This window comes from Diadema setosum, chromosome 15, assembly GCF_964275005.1.
Source record: "Diadema setosum chromosome 15, eeDiaSeto1, whole genome shotgun sequence".
Lineage (NCBI taxonomy): Eukaryota > Metazoa > Echinodermata > Echinoidea > Diadematoida > Diadematidae > Diadema > Diadema setosum.
Window position 1 is genome coordinate 14,484,482 of NC_092699.1, and position 18,044 is coordinate 14,502,525.

Consider the following 18,044-nt stretch of genomic DNA (forward strand, 5'->3'; position numbering starts at 1 on the left):
CATCATCACACCAATGTTAATCACCATTGATTTTATCATAAAATTAAATAGCTGAAACAAATTAATGACTGTTATCAAGAGCACCATTATCTCATTCCTGTCTTCTCGAGAACGTGATCATAAAAAGCAAGTTTTATCATGAATGAAATTTTCACGTGTGCATCTCGTTGATTACCGCACTAGACTGAACTCCGAATATTGATATAAAGAAGAACAAAACAAGTTTAACTACACGTGCATTCTCTGTTCCATTATTCAAAAAGAAGTCCCTAATCATTCAAGTCCATTTCCGCTCCACCTCCGTCCAATACCATTCCCTATTCTCCCGTAGAGCTAAAGATAGTGTTCTTGGTCAACATCCGCCGTGTAAGAATTTGTGTGTATATAATACTTTCATATAAAATATTTACTTGTCGACTACTATTTACACGACATAGTACTCGATGTCTATCTTTGACACACGCATCCACTTTTAGCCTTGTAGCGACTCACTGAAGCAACGATGCCGGTTCTGAAACGTTGCATTTTTGCCTTATCCTGAAATTATCTTAATCGTTAAGGTTAATGATGATTCTGATTACTGTTCCACCAGACTCGATTTCGATCTGATTAAAAAGAAAAGAAAATGATACCATCTGCCAGGCTTACTATAATTACTTTCTTCAGGGTCCCGCAACGTCAAACCTAGTGACTGATTGATAACAAGAAATAAATAAATGAATGCATGAATGAATAAATGATTGAATGAAAAAAAAATGATAGTAAGAATGAATGAATGAATGAATGAATGAATGAATGAATGAATGAATGAATGAATGAATGAATGAATGAATGAATGAATGAATGAATGAATGAATGAGTGAATGAATGAATGAATGAATGAATGAATGAATGAATGAATGAATGAACAAATGGATGGATGGATGGATGGATGAGTGGATGAATGAGTAAATAAATGTATTGATACAACAAACTCCTTATCCCCCCCCCCCCAAAAAAAAAAAAAAAAAATTGATAAATGAAAACACACATACAAACGGTTTAGCTGTTGTGCCACATTAACCCCATAATCTGAACTGAAGATATAACAGTCATCATCTTGAATATGAACCATTTATCGCTGTAATTCGACGTTACGGGTCCCTCTGGCAAGATGTGGCGAATTACCCCAAGCCTTAAATCAACTGTGGGTCGAAACTTTCGCTTCAAGCAGAAAGTTTGAAATGGTTCTTTTTCTATCTATTTTTTCAGTTCTTTTCTCCCTCACAGCCACTTCAAGTTATCACCATATAGTACACGTGTTGTTGGAAACCATGTAATCTGTGTTCTTGCATCCAAAAACGCGGGCGAAATCGGGCATGTTCTGAGCCGGTCCTATTGTTCTGGAGGAGTAAGAGAGAGAGAAAAAGAACAAAAAAGAAAAGAAGAATATGAGAGATTAATGAATCTGACAAAATAACAGTCAGAAGAAGAAGCGGGTTTCTTTCGTAAGGTGCGTAATGCCAGCCTCCCTTGCAGTCTGCCCTCCGCCAACGGGCCGCCAACTTACCCTGCATGTACCCCTACCACACCCCGTTCCAAGGGAATGTACGAGTAAACTGATACTCTGAGCAAGCAAGAGGCATTAAGTATTCTTTAAGATACTACTTCGAAGATATTCCTGCATAATTATTCCAACCCAGAACCGGAGTGAGAAGACTATTGGAAGCAAGAGCACAACGAATATACGACTCTTCTCCTATCCAGAAATATATATATATATATATATATATTTTTAAGAACAAAAAAAAAAGAACACTGAAATTGTTGTGACTCGTCATCAGCCAATTAGATTGCAAATTCTGCACTTTAATCAGACATAACTATTGATGCGACGTGAGCAACAAACCTTGGAAGTGTCACCAATAGGGGGACAAAACAAAGTAGGGTCAAAATCGTTATCTAGGCCTGTAAGGTCGGTGAGTAATATCTGTACAAGGTAATAGTAATACTTATCGTTATCGTGTCATAGTACTGCTATGACCTGACTGATATCTCTTACCTATATCTTCCGGGTGAATGAACTCCTGATAATATTCGTGCCCGCACTCCTTCCGGCCGAAAGGCGCTACACCAGACCTGGTCAGTCACGATCAATACCATACACAACAGAGTGTTATGTTCGATTCAATTCAATTCAATTCAATTCAATTCAATTTTTAGTTCAATTCAATTCAATTCCATTCATTTTTTTTTTCAAACATAAAATAACACAGAATTAATCATTATCCTTCTACAACTACTGATACTTTCACTCCACTTACTTCTCCACGACTACTCCTCTACTTCTTCTGCTCCTACTACTACTACTACTACTAGTGTTACTGTTACTACTACTGCTACAACAACAACAACTACTACTACTACTACCACTACTACTACTCTAGTGTTACTGTTAGTACTACTACTAGTGTTACTGTTACTACTACTACTACTACTACTACTACTACTACTACTACTACTACCACTACTACTACTACTAATTCCACTACCACCACCATCACCACCACTACCACTACTATTGTTATTGCCTGCGTGTAATGGCAAATGCCCGTTTTTCTGCTCATGCTCAAAACAGAACTACGAATTCGCTTATTAACATGTACGACACCATGTAGATACCGATAAAATGATTTGTGCGTGTGTGTGTGTTTTTTTTCACTTTGTTTAAATTTTAATTGAATTCCAGAGAGTACAAAGTGTTTTGCTTCCCCGTCAGGATGGTCTACAGCATCAGTTAATTTTGGTTTCCTCCTAAAAACATATATCGTTGCAATTACTACCTAGCCCTATGTGTAAACAAGAACTCACATTAAATTTATACTTTAAATGTAGTTCAATAGTGATAGAGATTTCCAACAAACCTGTCCGAAATTCAAGAAAAATAGTTGTTCCTGATTTAAATCCAGCCCCGGCAGCGTCTGATGGACTTCGCCCGTGTCATTCAGTAGGAGTTGATAAGCCTAATGTGAGATAAGACAAAGTGAGCAAGACATTCAAATTCAATACAAGATAAAACTTACTGAAAGAATGAACTAAGCCCGTGCCTGTTTGAGTACTAGATTTCATCTAATATATCAGGATAATGATTTTTCCTTAGTGTGAATTGCGGTGCGCATTATTCGTTCTTAAACAATCCGTATATCATTTAGCGATGTTTTGAAATGGTAACTTAAGCGAGCCAAAGGGATGATCTACTGGCGGAGATGAGGATTGGGCTTTTAACTTTTTGCGAGAAATCAAGAAACCACTTATGAAATAGTACAGTTAAAAGAGCATACCATTCTAGGAGGAGTTCAAAGTTTATTTGAGGAAAATCGGTTTTGGAATGGCTGAGACATCCAAAAACAAAGTTAAACAAAGCGATCATAATAGAAGTTGGGTTCCACCTTTTATTAGGATTGCTCTGTTTTTAGTATCTCAGCCATTTCAAAACCAATTTCCATCAAATAAATGTTGAATTCCTCTTAGAATTGCATGCTCTTTCATATTTATAAGAGGTTTCTCATTATCTCACAAAAAAAAAAATGGTTTCTTAAAGGGGAATGAAACGAAAATATCATAATATAATGTGGATTGAGTGAATGCAGCAATATTAGCAGGACACATCGGTGAGAATTTGAGCAAAATTATTCAATCCGTTCAAAAGCTATACATGTTAAAAGTCTTGATGCGCATGCACATCATTTGGGGTTTTATTCCCCTTTAGATCTGCAAAGACGTAACACAGAGAATACGAGATATAACAGGCCTTATCATATTCCTCGGATGATATCCTTCAGACACTTATGTTTCATGCCTGGTAAAACATCATTTCATTTTTCCATGAAACAAAGTCAATATGGTAGTAAGGATACATCAACCAGGGATGACAAACAAGTTGGCCTTAATGTTGCTCGCATATCTCGGCATGATTGCCAGTAGTGATTCTATTACGTTGATTTCATTAAGATAGCACTGGCCAAATTTCAACGGCAAGTTGCCCACTTTTCTTCTTCTTCTTCTTTTTTTTTTTTTAGGTTACCGTCAACTTTAAAGCGCCTGCTTAAAGGGATTGTACAGTACTGGTTGAGGTGAGGATTTAGCTTTTAACGTTTTGCGAGATATTGAGAATCCACTCTATGAGATGTCAAAGAGCATACAATTCTAAGGAAAAATGAAAGTTTATTTGATGAAAATCGGTTTTGAAATAACTGAAATAACAAGGTGAAACAAAGAGATCCTAATAAAAGTCGTGGCCTGTCGCATTTAGTTATTATCGCTTTTTTGGATATCTCAGCCATTTGATCAGATAAACGTTGAATCCTTTTTGAAATTACATGCTCTTTCATATTTCATAAGAGGTCTCTCATTATCTCTCACACACACACACACACAAAAATGTTATAAACTGAATCCTCACCTCAACCAGTACTGTACAGTCCCTTTAACCCTTTCTCCGCAGGGACCTTGGACAGTGTATACCTTAATTGCCAGGAGTTTTCTGTGTTAATGGGCGCTCAAAGCATACAGAGGGTTAAGGTGGTAGACTCTTGCATTTTGTTTGGAATCGTGTCGTTAACTTCCCTGATTTCAATGTATTTGTTCAAATATTTTAAAATCTGTCATGACTTATTACAATGCGCATTTTATGTGGTAGATTTTTTTTTTATATCAGAATATGTATTGCTATTTTGTGTATGATTTTCATTGGAAATGCAGAAATGAAATCAATAATTATGAACCGAATTAAAGATTGCATGACGTGCAAACCTTGAATGCTTCTTTCAGTCCTCCATTGTCTGCAATGTTCTCTCCTTGGGTCATTTTGCCGTTCAGCTGTGATTGAAAAGTTGAAAAGAAAAAAAAAAACAGGAATAAAAATATATGAATAGATTAATATCGTGGAAATGAGTTTCACAATATCACTGCAGCATTGAGCTTCACTCATATCAGGTAGATCGAAGGGAGACTCCCACCCCAGCTAATATCTTAATCGATGGAAGCACACTGCATGGACTTCAACAAAATGAGATACAAGATGACAACCATCTACCGAAGCAACTGTATACCTAAATAACAACAAACACTATTGCGACAAGACTTCTGGAGATTTTGATGGTTGAACCAGATGGCAATGAATGATTTCCAGTAAGTCATCAACACTCTCTCCTTATGTTACTCGAAGGCGTCACGGATCCACAAGTGCAATTCGTCGCACGCTAAGGTGGCGACGTGTGGAACGGAGTATGGAATCTGACCTTAATATTATTTAGGGAAAAATCATGCCAAAGGCCAGGGATGGGTCAACGGTCGGTGAACCCACGTGTCGAATTAACACGACGCGTGCCCGAGTAAGCCTAACCTTGACCTACAGCGCAAGGCAAGACGCTAGAAATAACAAAACAACCACACCCACAACAATAACACAAAATGAGTTTTCTTAAAGGACTGATCTACACCATGTTCAAGCCGGTTTTGAATAGAAAAAAAAAAAGTAAAATAAGCAACAAAAAAACAACAACAAACAGAATGACCGAAATGAACCTGAGATCCAGAAGGTTCGGATATAAACTTGAATCATTAAACTCAAATTCTGTTTGAATTTTTTTCATTTAGGGCCTGCTATATAATCAGCCTGCACATAACAAAATTGTGTGGATTTTGGCTCCAAGTTGATATGATGTGGGAGTTGAGTAGGCTTTACTGTACGCAGGACGAAATGCGAGGTGCAATGTTTCAATGTTGATTGAATTGTAGCTAATTCAACATCGTATTCGAGGTCAAATTGTTACTATAGGACCACCTGTCATTACCATAGTGCACGACTAACCATGTACGAAATGATTAACATCATGGTCGTTTAAGCAATGTTCAATTGTTGATAATGATGATGATATGATGATGATAATGATGATGATGTTATAAATGATGTTGCTGATATTTCCTTTCATTTCATTTCATTTTTATTTCATTTCCGGCCAAAGCATATAATATGACAATTTCACATAAACAAATTAAGTACAATGTAACTTTGACATTTCCAAATGAAATTTAGATACACGTCATTTGCTTACATGAATCAATAAACATACTAGTTGAAGAAATACATGGACAAAATGTGACTGAATCATAACAAAGAAAAGGTCGGAAATGGAGGGGACTGCTAAAAAGCCAAGCTTGTAGAATATTGTTGGTGTTGTTGTTGTTTTTGAGGTTTTATCTAGCTATTCTTCTTTGTGAACCAACGCATAGGTATTGTAATTCCTTCAAGATTCATATTGCAACAAATCCGACATTTTACTTTCCTTCGAAGCTGAGGGGGAAAAAAAAACAAATTCAAAAAGTGACAGCCCACGATCATATTCCATCATTTTGTCGGCAAGTGTATCAAAAGTTTTGGCAAGCAGCTGCCTTTGGCCAGGGAGGTATCTCCCCCAGGCTGCTGTGACGGGCTCTGGGCAGGGAAAGGTCTGGTGAAGAAAGACTAGTGCTTGTTTGTTGGGCGCCCCCTCTGTTTGAGTTTAGTGCAACGAGTGCATGCATCACTGAGGTACAAGTGTGACAGGAGACAAAACTAAAGGAAGCTAATCGTCGTCAATCACGGTGTGTACAGACAGGTGCTTAATCACGACTAATGTGTCTTCCAAAGACAAACTTCTGTGGACGTTGCGGTGTCGCTCAAGCTTATACAGGATGTCACGCCACCACTCTCATTACGCACTGCCCCAATTAGCTCCGACCTTTCGAAAGGTTATACTCGCGTCTACATAAACTTGGCCCCTCGGACTGAAAAAGTAATTACTCGCCGCTCTTAATACTTTTTGAAGTGCCAGGCATTTTAGTCAAGTTTTTTTTTTTTTTTTTTTTTTTTTTTTTTTTTTTTTTTTGAAGTGTGTCAGTCGGTGAACTTGACAGCATGTTACTTAGCCTCGCTGGAAAATAAAAACAAAACAAAAATAAAACAAAACTGCAGCTTTTTTGTTACAACCACACTTCATCCAAAACAGTGAACATTTTTATTTTTGATGTGGCGTAATCATCTTTATCGTGCATTGTACACCGAGATCTTATCTCGTCATTTTCCATTTAACACGAGTTCTCTCCTTCATCATGTTACGTAGAAATGAAACTGTTATGCGTGTTTGTTTTCTGCATTTTATGTGAATCTGATTACCGTTTTCCACCAAAAGGGTTTTACGGTCTCCAACGAGTTAAAAAGTAAGCGTCCTGTCCCCGTGAACCAAGTTGGCCCTTTCCAACATCTATTCCCTCTCGTTTATGGTTCATCTATTAACTTCATACTTCGTCTGCGAGACGACGGGGAGGGCTTGATGAAGATGGATCTGGCGTTTCCGCTGGGAGGCGAAGCAGTAATGGATGAACGGCAAGTGTAGGACAAGGAGGAGGAGGAGGAGGAGAAGGGTGGGGGATGGCAACTTCGGTGAGGATCGGGAAAGGGGGACGATTCCGTACCGCATGCGATTGACTCGCCTCACCGATCCACTGAAATTTGAAACTTCATGTATTGCACGCCAGAGCATAATTATTAGAGAGGACTGTTAACACTGATGGTAGTTTTTCTCTGCGTATTCGAATGTATTGACCATCAAAAAAAAAAAAAAAAATCCTCTCTTTGAACGGGATACAATTATTATTACAACTCGGAAACTATATTCACCACCTCTTCCATTTTCCAATTTTTCAATTCCAAGTTTCCGGTTTTGTCTGCATAATCGTCTTATAGTGGTGTGTCACATGCATGTTTACAATAGAGGAAGACGAGGTTTAACTGTGATACTATTTGTTGGACAGTCCTATCATTTTTGTTTTTGTTTTTCACTTTATATTAGATCAGTGTGTCCTCGGTATTATTTCGTTTGATATTAGTATACCTTGATGTGCATCATACTTTAAAGAATACTGACGCAAATTGCAGAAGATGTCTGCTGTATGGCCATCAAAGAAACCACCTTGATGTAATCGTAATACTGGGTAAGTGGGCTTATGAGGACATCGCGATAGCTCGTAAGTCAAAATTAAAGGCAAAAGTGTTTGGTGCTTCTGTAAATGCGATTTTTAGTTACTGATGTAAGATGTTATGTAAGGAAACGCATGATTCACAAAACGTAAAGTTTCCAAATCAATCGCCATTTTGATGACGTTCTATCACGACCGCAGTGTCAAACATTATCCCGCTCTCCACCCCTCTACCCACTTCCTTCCCCCTCCCCCTCCCAAATATATTCCCGGGCACAGTTTCATGAAAATTGTCAGCATTGACAAGTTGTCAATTTCAGACAATCACCATGGTAACAGTCAGTGACCAAAGCATCTCAGCCAATCAAAACCAAGGATTTTACTGAAGTTATCAGAGACAGACAACTCGTCAGGGTTGACAACTTTCATGAAACGGTTCCCCGGAGGATTACATACGTTCATGTCGTTTTCCGGCATGACGTAACCCGTATACTGGTCCACGATACATTGGGCTCGATCCTTGAATGCGGCGATGGAGCTGTTACTCCACCACTGAACCAGGTTGCCGTCTTTGTCGTACTGTCTACCTGCAGCAGGGAGAAGAAGTCAACCACTGGATCCTAAGCAATGATTCTAAACCAGTATAATGCAACTTAAAAGAGACTTTACCCCTTAAAGGGATTGTAAAGTTATGGTTGAGATGAGGATTCAGCCTTTATCTTGTGCGAGATACTTTGAAACCACTTTATGAAATGTGAAGGAGCATACAATTCTAAGAGGACTCTAAAGTTCATTTGACGAAAATCACTTTTAAAATGGCTGAGATATCCAAAAATGAAATAAGCCAAAGTGATCATGATCCAACTTTTTTTTTTTCATGAGGATCACTTTGCTTTGAATATCTCAGGCATTCAAAAACCAATTTCAATCAAATGAACTGCAGAGGGGCCTCTTAGAATTGTACGCTCGTTCATATTGTATTTCATTAGAGGTTTGTCATTCTTTCACAAAAAAGTTTCAAACCTGAAGCCCCATCTCAACCAAAACTATCTCTTTAAATGTAAAGTGCCTGGATTTGGTGAATGCAGAAATACATTATTATTGTAATCATCTCTATCATCACAGGTAATTCATGTAAAATTCATGTTGTATTTTTTAGCAAGATGGCAGAGCATGAGAATTGACTCATATTCTTAAGGAGGCAGGGAAAACTATATCAGCTTCAACATAAATTAAATCAAATGAATGAGTATTTTTGTGAAAATGACAATTGGGAAGTTCTACTCATCTTTAAAAGAAATATCATTTACCGACCGTAACATTACGAACAGTTGCAACCTTGTCTAGCGATGTCAGCACATCGATTAACTTGAATTTAATATTCATAAGCTTTAAACGGATTGTCCAAATAACCTTCAAACTTCCGAAGTACATTTCACTATATATTTTTTTTTTTACTTTCCACTACATGCACAATGTGTTTCGAGTGTCTCTCCCTTTAAATACAAAACAATCAAAATTCTGCCTTGTATTTTCATATAATCTATTTGATTATGATTCGCAATTTCCTATATTAATGATGTTCGATTGAAGATTTTACAAGACTTGTGGAAGCATAAACAAAAATGAAGAAGGAGAAATATGTTAAAAAAGCAACACACATTTAACCCTGGATTTGGATATTGTAAAGACAAACAGCGGCTGGGGTAAATGGTTTACAGAACATTTTTATAATATGTCAAACTCGTGTCAGCATTGCACTGATATTAAACACATATACGACCGTTAAACACAAGTTTTAGGACTTCAAAAAAAAAGAGAGAGAGAGACACACAGTATAATACAAGTTACTAAGTTCCTTTGCATTTCCTTTACCGTTTCTTAACAAAAAATCTCTGGAGATGCTTGGTGAAACTCACCTCTGTCATCGAATCCGTGAGTGATCTCGTGTCCGATCACCATACCGATGCCACCGAAGTTGAGGTACCAGGGCAAGTCGGCGTGGTAAAATGGAGGTTGCAAAATGGCGGCGGGAAACACTGCGTAGAAGAACAAAACCAAAGCAGAAAATTACAGAATATACAACTTTTATTACTGAACTTTTGTTTTCCGCCTTCATTGCCCATTAACCCTTTTTGTGTCAATGAGCCAAATGTGCACAAATTTCAAACACAAACCAATGGACAGGAAATAAACGTGGAACACAAAGGGTTAAAACAGACATTAATTGGCGTTTGCCATTGCTGCTTATTACTAAACACGATCGGATGAACATTTTGAGGGGAAAATGAAAGAAAGAAGAGAGAGAGCGAAAAGATATCCCACAGATATTGCTGAAAGAATTATGGTCGTTATGTTTGGAAGTATAAGTTTTATAGTGCTCATAATATGGCATAGACTGAAAAAGAACTCTTGAATAAGCTTCTTTCTTATTGCAATAGTAACTCGGCCTTTCTCTTTCTATGACTTACCTATTTGATTCGATCGGTAGTATGCATTTACGACGGCGGGTCCGATGAGCCACCTGAAAGGAAAACGGACATGATGGATTATGGTTGAGATAATCAAGTATATTCATTATATCAAACTCTGAATGACAACTTCAACTTTTGTATGGTTTTTATCATCCGAAAGGGGGAAAAAAATGACAGTTCATAAATTCAATCATCAGATATTTCTATTCAGAAGACACTTTGGAAGATGTGTGTTGATGTGATTGTAAATATTTTCAACTTAACAAAAATGACGAAAAATTGTAATTACTCATACTTATCGATCAATATGCACGCATACGACCCTGAAACTCAGACTAAATACAGAAAATACCTTTTTGACGTGTATAATCATGCGTCTCCCCGTCTTGAAAATTATGAAATTCTTAAAGAAGAAAACCACCCAAAAAATAAGTAAACTTCATAAGAAAGAGAAAATATTCCCTACAGAACGATACAAAAAAAAAAATCGGATGGAAGATAAGGAAGATAATGACATTTTGACATTCCACACTTTTTCGGAAAACATTTCTTGACCAGTCCTTATGAATATTCAAATTTATTTTTGGGGTGGATTTCTTCTTCAAGCGTTGCTTGAATTTCACCCTACTTAAGGGCCTCCAAAACTTCAGAGTGAACACGAGCATTGTAAAGGGATATTTTATCAAGAGGGCTGGGAGACCGGGTTGAAATACAAAGTGGAAATGGGCTTCTCTTACCCCTGTGAGAGAAAAGAAAAAGGGAAAAAGAAAGAATGACGCACTTGGTTTTCACCCCCTTGATTCAACCATGTAGACCACCAAGAAGTCTGGTAAACACAGACCTCATTCATCATGATCCCCCAATCCGTTATCTCTTCTTACCCATCCCTGTCGACCTCTTCGCGGAGTTTCTTCAGGTTGTCGTGGGCAGACCATTCCAAGTATCGCACGATGTTTCCAAAATAATCGTCTCGAGAGAAATTGAGCTGGAAATTATATAATGATGAAATAATTTATTACAAGTAATATAAAAGAATACACTTAAAATTAATAGGATTATTATTATTAATAGGAGTTCCGTGATGTTTACAATGATGGATCTTGGAAACCAAATGAAATATAGGCCACGACCATTATGCGAGTGGTAACATGTCACCGCAGAAAGACACAGCAAGTTGGCCTCCGGTGTAAAGGGGTGGTATATTTGGTGGATATGATGATTGGGCTTTTAACTTTTTGCGAGATATCAAGAAACCACATGTGAAATAGTACAGATCATGCCATTCTAGGAGGAATTCAAAGTATTTATTTGATGAAAATCGGTTTTAGACATCCAAAAACAAAGTCAGTAAACAAAGTGATCGTAATGAAAGGTGGGTCCCACCGTTTATTAGGATTGCTCTATTTTGGGTATCTCAGCCATTTCAAAACCAATTTCCATCAAATAACTGTTGAATTCCTCGTAAAAATTATTTATGCTCTGTCATATTTCATAAGAGGATTCTCATTATTTCACCCAAAAATGTTAGAAACCTGAAGTTAGGTCTCAACCAAAATTATACAATCTCTGCAACGTCCCCATCCTTAAATTCTCTTTTTCATCATTCTTGCCAAAACATTGAAAAAAAAATCTTTCTAGCCTATTACTCTTTTGAATGAAAAGAATGAACTTTTATAATATTCCCAAGAACGTGTTAAAAACTTTCAAGCTAAGCTATCCTATTTTTTTTTTTTTTTTGCATTCGTCTAATGGGGCATTACACAGAAAGAAATCTATGATTTAAAACTATTCTGGTATGTGAGACGATTCAAATTGCATCAAAACTGCGGTAGCTGTTTATCATAATTATACAGATGCCTGATCCTATTCAAGCGGATTCCACCAAATTCAAGATTTGATATGAAACTAGACTAATTGATGAAAGTTCGATTTGACTTACAGTCTTGTACTCATCGTTCAATCTCTGATCGTCGAAAAGCCAGTCTGGATAGCCAACCAACTCCTGCATAGCGTCACACTACAGTCAGAGAAAAAACAACAACAGAACAAAAAGAAGGATCTGTTGTCAGACTATTAAATGCTTAATAGCGCCAGCAACGTCAATAGACAGGAAAGGAATTTGGTCAGCTTGATTATTGAGTGTATCACAATCGCCCATGCGTTGAAAATAGAAGGATGCCACGCAGACTAACAATTTACATTTATAGTTGTCGCAGCGGTCGCGGTTGTGCCCCTTTGCAAGGGACTGTCCCCCACGAATGACGAATAAAGACCTTTGGAGGGCATTTAAAGTCGTCCATCTCATAGGTGCTTGCTTTTAGCACTTATTGCTTCCGTCACGTAAAAGAATTTTTTATACAATAATATCAATAATACAAAACTTGTAAAACTACAGAAAGAGTTTCATCATTACTAGGCATCAATGGAGACAATCCTTATTGAATAATTATCAGCGTGATGCATACAGAAGGACGTTGTTTAAGGTTCATTCAAGACACATGTCCCTAAGGACGAAGTTAGATTTAGTTTCAGCATTACTCCATACGGGCAATACCTAACATAGTAACTGACTTAAAGCCCGCCTGACACGCAGATTACCGGACGGTACCAGTTAGTTCCGACGTAGCTATTGTCTTCATTCTTTTTGTGTGTAAGATCTGGGCACCGTTGAATGAAAGTTGTCAGCCCTCACAAGTTGTTAGTCTCAGCTGACAGTTACCATAGTATAAAAACAGTCAGTGACCAGAGCTTCTCAGCCAATCGAAAACAAAAGTTTTACAGTGAAAACTTGTCAGACACTGACAACTTGTTGGGACTGATAACTTTCGTGAAACGGTGCCCCAGACGTATAAGAGTGACTTACCTTCTCGGCTGCAACTTGCTTCGTCTGTTCGTCCATCCACTCATTCACCTTTAACATCTCCTTGAAAGCGCGTTTGAGATATTTTATCATCCTCAAAGTCTAGATGCAGAGAGGAAACAAAAATGTTTTTTTTTTTGTTTTTTTGTTTTGTTTTGTTTTTGTTTTTGTTTTTGTTTTTTTGTTTTTTTTTTTGGGGGGGGGGTCGATTACTCCAAAGACCTTCAAAATCAACTTGCCTATTATTCTTTCTTTCTTGAGAGACGTCATGCGGAAGAAAGAGCTAGGTACACCATTGCAACATCTAATAACTTAGGAATATCATTTTGGCTATCATTGAGAAAGCTTCTCCAAATTGATCACATTATTTATCAGTATACCGACTGAGTATACATACGTGCATTAATGGGTAAAGAAAAGAGAGAGCAAAGAGAAAGAGATAGATAAATTAACAAGTAGATAGATTGAAAGTTACAAAGATGCTTCATCATAAAACAAGGAAAACAAGATAATCATAACCAAAAGGCGACGATCAGAATCATTATGGCAATGAAAACTGACGTACACTTAAATGTAGAATAGGTACGCAATGCAATTTGCAGAGGATAAACGGGCAATACACCAACATGCAAAAGAATGTTTGCTTGTTTGTTTTTTAATGGGGGAATAGGCATTATCTACTTTCTTATAACATAGTATATAACAATTATATCTCACGTTGTTCTTGCTTTCTCCAGCGAAATTTTCCCTGACGTACATCCGTCCGGTGGCGAAGATCATTGCTCCATTGATGTCGTCAACGCAACGGCGCCACCTAGCGTCGTCGGACGTCACACCGTACAGAACGGCGCGAAAATCGTCGTTCACGTCCTGAAACTTCTTGCCCAGGTTGAGAATGCGGCTTTGGGTGACGCGCCATAACATGTAGTTGGCGAGAGTCCTGGTGAGTGGGATGAGAACAGGGAATGCGGAAAAGGAATATACACAGTGTTTCCTTACCATGATGTCTTTCCGAATTTTTTATCTATTTATTTATTCATTCATTCATTTATCGATTTATTTATGTATTTATTTATTTACTTATTTATTTGTTTATAGATTTATTGATTGATTGATTTGTTTGTTTATTTGTTTATTTATTGGACCAGGTGCTGTTGTGTTTTAGTGTTTCAAAATGCTGATGCTGTATCTCGTATTGTTTGTTTGGTTGTTTGTCTGTTTGTTTGTGGGTTTGTTTGTTTTTTATCGTTAATTAGAGATAGTCGAAGCTTCGCCCTTGTAACATATGATGTATCAAGAATGCAGATTCTATAGAGAAAAAAAATAGCGAAATTGGCAAAATGAAGATAAAAGAAACTGTAACAAATTTTCAATTACAGTGGAAACATTTAAATGATTAATTTTGGTGTTAATGATTTTACTGTTGCTGTAGTTGTGATGATGTTCTTCGTTGTGTTTTCTGGAAATGAGCTCTAAATATGGGTCGATTCAAGTTATTGGAGTTATATTATATTCGAGATAACAGTGAAGCCTAATAGATTAAAGAAAACTGATCATGAACAAAAGAAGGCACGATAGGTCACGGATCACTCTAATTATCATTGCCAACCTGATCTCGCATTGCCATAAACGAAAGTCCAGCCTTTCCTCTGACATGTCCGAAGTGTGTTTTACGATCACGCATTGTTAAAAGAAAAAAAAAATGAGAGTAATTAACGAAAAATGTATCAAGACAGAGAAATTAAATCAATGCTTAGGGACAGATATGAACTACGCAAATACAAACAAACACACAAAAGCAACAACGTGATTATAACACAGAGACATCAAGTCAGTTTGAAAGTTATCATTTTTATGGAACAATGGAAAGCTGTGACTTCAAAGGAGATTTTAAAGCTGTCAGCGCACTAGCATTTACATGCTTCCTTAATAAAGTGAAAGCAAAGGAACTCACACTCAAACGCATGACGTTTTTTATGTATTATCTTCTTTACATTTTTGGTTGCTTTTGCTTGATTTTGTTTTATGTTTTATGGGAGAAGGGGTTGTGGGTGAACCGACATACTTGTTTGAAGTCTCTCTTATGAGCTGGATGACCTGGGTGATGTATTCTGGTTCCTTGTTGATGATAAACTCGTCATTGGCTATGGGCTTGCTGACGTTTGGGAGAAGAATATCAAAGAATCGGGGCCAGTCAATCTGGGCAAAGAGAGAATAAAATACAATCGGCTTAGCAAATGCGAAAATCAAACTCTGATTTCAGAATATACTTTCCTCATATTAGTGACACATCCATCACCGGTATGACAGCGACTTTATATCCACTCGAATCTTCCACATTTTTGCCGAGGCTAAAGAATAAGTTGGAAAGATAGATAGTAAGGATCATTCGTGGAGCGTGAAGATGTGTTTCGAATGCAAATGATTATAGTTTTATTCATGATATTCGTTCAAAGCAATGCTGAACTGAACGTTTGTTCATATAAGTTTTGTTTGAGCTTTTTTTTTTTTGTAATCTAAATGATAGCGTGACAATGAAATCGCTGCTACTTGTGGTGATGAATCTTCTGGGAGGGACAGAAACACAACATTCTGCACAGGGAGCAGTTTGTAGCCCGTTGAGGACGAGTCACGAGTATACTCGGGCAAGTGTCCATGGGTATAAGTGTTGTAGCAAAATCAGCCCGTCCTTAACGGGTTGGAAAGGTGGGGAACGTCAGTAAAATTCAAAGGTTTTAAACACAACGTTCCCTTCCCATGGATTTTAAAACTTAAAAGGATGGACGCGTTCATATAACGGAACTTGTTCAATTTCACCGGATTCATTTCTAGGAGTAACAATTTAGGAAATGACCGGGCAGTACAAGAGACACGCAGCAGGAGGACGGAGGGGGGGGGGGGGGAGGGGGGTAATGGAGCGATAAGTTGCTATTAACCTCTTACTGTCCACTTTAATACTCACACAATTATATTTGGTATCGATTTTGTTCGTATTCCGTTTTTTTTTTTTCTGTCAATCACCGACAACATTTCACTATTAACATGATTAAAACCTCACTTTTACAATTTCGTAAGAACGTCATGTCCATAGTCATGAAGGTATCCAGTAATACCTATGTTATACAGAGATCTAATCGACTGATTAAGTTTACCCGTGGATAGTCTGCTATCAAGCCGTTCAAAGTTGTTGGATTGTAGAGCAGTTCGTTGTCCCGCCTGTCCGCCGGCGGAACTGTAATCTACAGGGAGAATGCAGAAAATTGAAATTTGGTAAAGACAAGGAAAGAATTCAAATTAGCCATGTCCATACCAGCCAATAGAAACATCCAGAGAAAAGTGTCCTGAGCATCGGCCTTTCATGGAATTTTATAGCATTACAAAACGTTATTACATAACAATGGCACGTTATGCTAATTAGATTGGATTCAATTCAATTATACTTTATTTGACTGAATTGAATTGATTTGAAATAAAAGGAATTGAATATTTTGATACTATTACTGGCAATGTCAATATCAAAATATCTATCATAATGTTCTGTGTCTTAGAATAATCGATCCTGATGAAGGAAAAATTGTCATCACGCACGCACAGACAAGAATAATAACATCAATATTATCTATTCTACGTTTACCATGTTTTTACTGTCTGTCTCAAACTTTATTACTGTTTTGTTCACTGCATTGAAGTTCTTTTGATATCGTCTCGGGGAAAAGTGAAAGGACGTACGTTTGCAAGCTTGGTCTCAAAATCCATGGTTTCTTTCATGTCACGCTTCGCATCGTTGAGGTTCGCGCCCAGCAGCACGGCGACTGATGTCATGAGTTTGAGGTATGCATCTTGGATCTGGGTGGAGAAAAAGAAATATATATATATTTCGGCATGGCGTTGTCGTGAAAGCAATGGTTTAACGCCTTAGGAGGCATTATGGTTAGGATTGACAGGAATCACAGGTAATGATAAGGACATTAATACAGTGGACTCTCGTTAAAACGAAGTCCCCGGGACCGGCAGTTTTCTTTCGTTATATCGAAATTTCGTTATAACCGAAGAAATAACAAAACAAACAAACAAAGAGATTATGATGTTGCGGCCTGAATTCTTATTTCATTGTAGCCGGAATTTTGTTATAATCGTGCTCATTATAACGTGAGTGCACTGTATTGGAAAAAAAAAGTATGACAGATGATAATAACAATAACGATAAAAACAATGTCACCACAATAATATGGTCATGAAAATTATTTGATGTGGTTGTTGAGAGTACTCTTTGTGTTATTGAGATATATTCATTATCATTATAATCGTCATCATTATCAACATCAGTGTCAAGTCATTTATATAGTTATTATCAACAAAAAAATCAGTGCTATTATCATCGTCAGTACAATGAATATTACGTACCATTATCATGAATAAAACGTCATCAGGACGCTCACTAATTTGTCTTTGTGAAAGCCTTTATCATCCTCATTTTATTACCAATTAAAACCATTCTGTAGGCCATATACATCAGGGACCATCAAGATGATGAAATGTTCTACGCTATTCACTGCACAACAGTTCGTGGTGAAAGTTGAAATTGCAAGAATGCTTTAACATCACGACGGCTTTTGCAGTTTCAAAAAGAAATGAAAATGTCCCATTAAGGCAAGGAATCGGGGTATTCATGACTATGTTGAGTTCGTTTTTGCTTGTGTTTAAGAAACGCT

The 18,044-nt window shown here is 37.3% G+C and overlaps 1 protein-coding gene across 1 annotated transcript in view; it reads right to left on the reverse strand.

Moving 5' to 3' along the window:
- Positions 1–1,047: 1,047 nt before the first annotated feature.
- LOC140238795 (neprilysin-1-like) overlaps positions 1,048–18,044 on the reverse strand; it is a 65,206-nt gene continuing 48,209 nt past the window's right edge. The window contains exons 8-21 of the mRNA XM_072318692.1: positions 17,062–17,178; positions 16,485–16,571; positions 15,398–15,531; positions 14,050–14,272; positions 13,336–13,434; positions 12,412–12,489; positions 11,354–11,457; positions 10,470–10,522; positions 9,918–10,037; positions 8,455–8,585; positions 4,792–4,857; positions 2,904–3,002; positions 2,042–2,118; positions 1,048–1,382 (exon numbers count right to left, since the gene is read on the reverse strand). Coding sequence (XP_072174793.1) covers positions 1,283–1,382; positions 2,042–2,118; positions 2,904–3,002; positions 4,792–4,857; positions 8,455–8,585; positions 9,918–10,037; positions 10,470–10,522; positions 11,354–11,457; positions 12,412–12,489; positions 13,336–13,434; positions 14,050–14,272; positions 15,398–15,531; positions 16,485–16,571; positions 17,062–17,178 — 1,488 coding nt within the window. The 3' untranslated portion in view covers positions 1,048–1,282. The remainder of the gene's footprint in view (positions 1,383–2,041; positions 2,119–2,903; positions 3,003–4,791; positions 4,858–8,454; positions 8,586–9,917; positions 10,038–10,469; positions 10,523–11,353; positions 11,458–12,411; positions 12,490–13,335; positions 13,435–14,049; positions 14,273–15,397; positions 15,532–16,484; positions 16,572–17,061; positions 17,179–18,044) is intronic.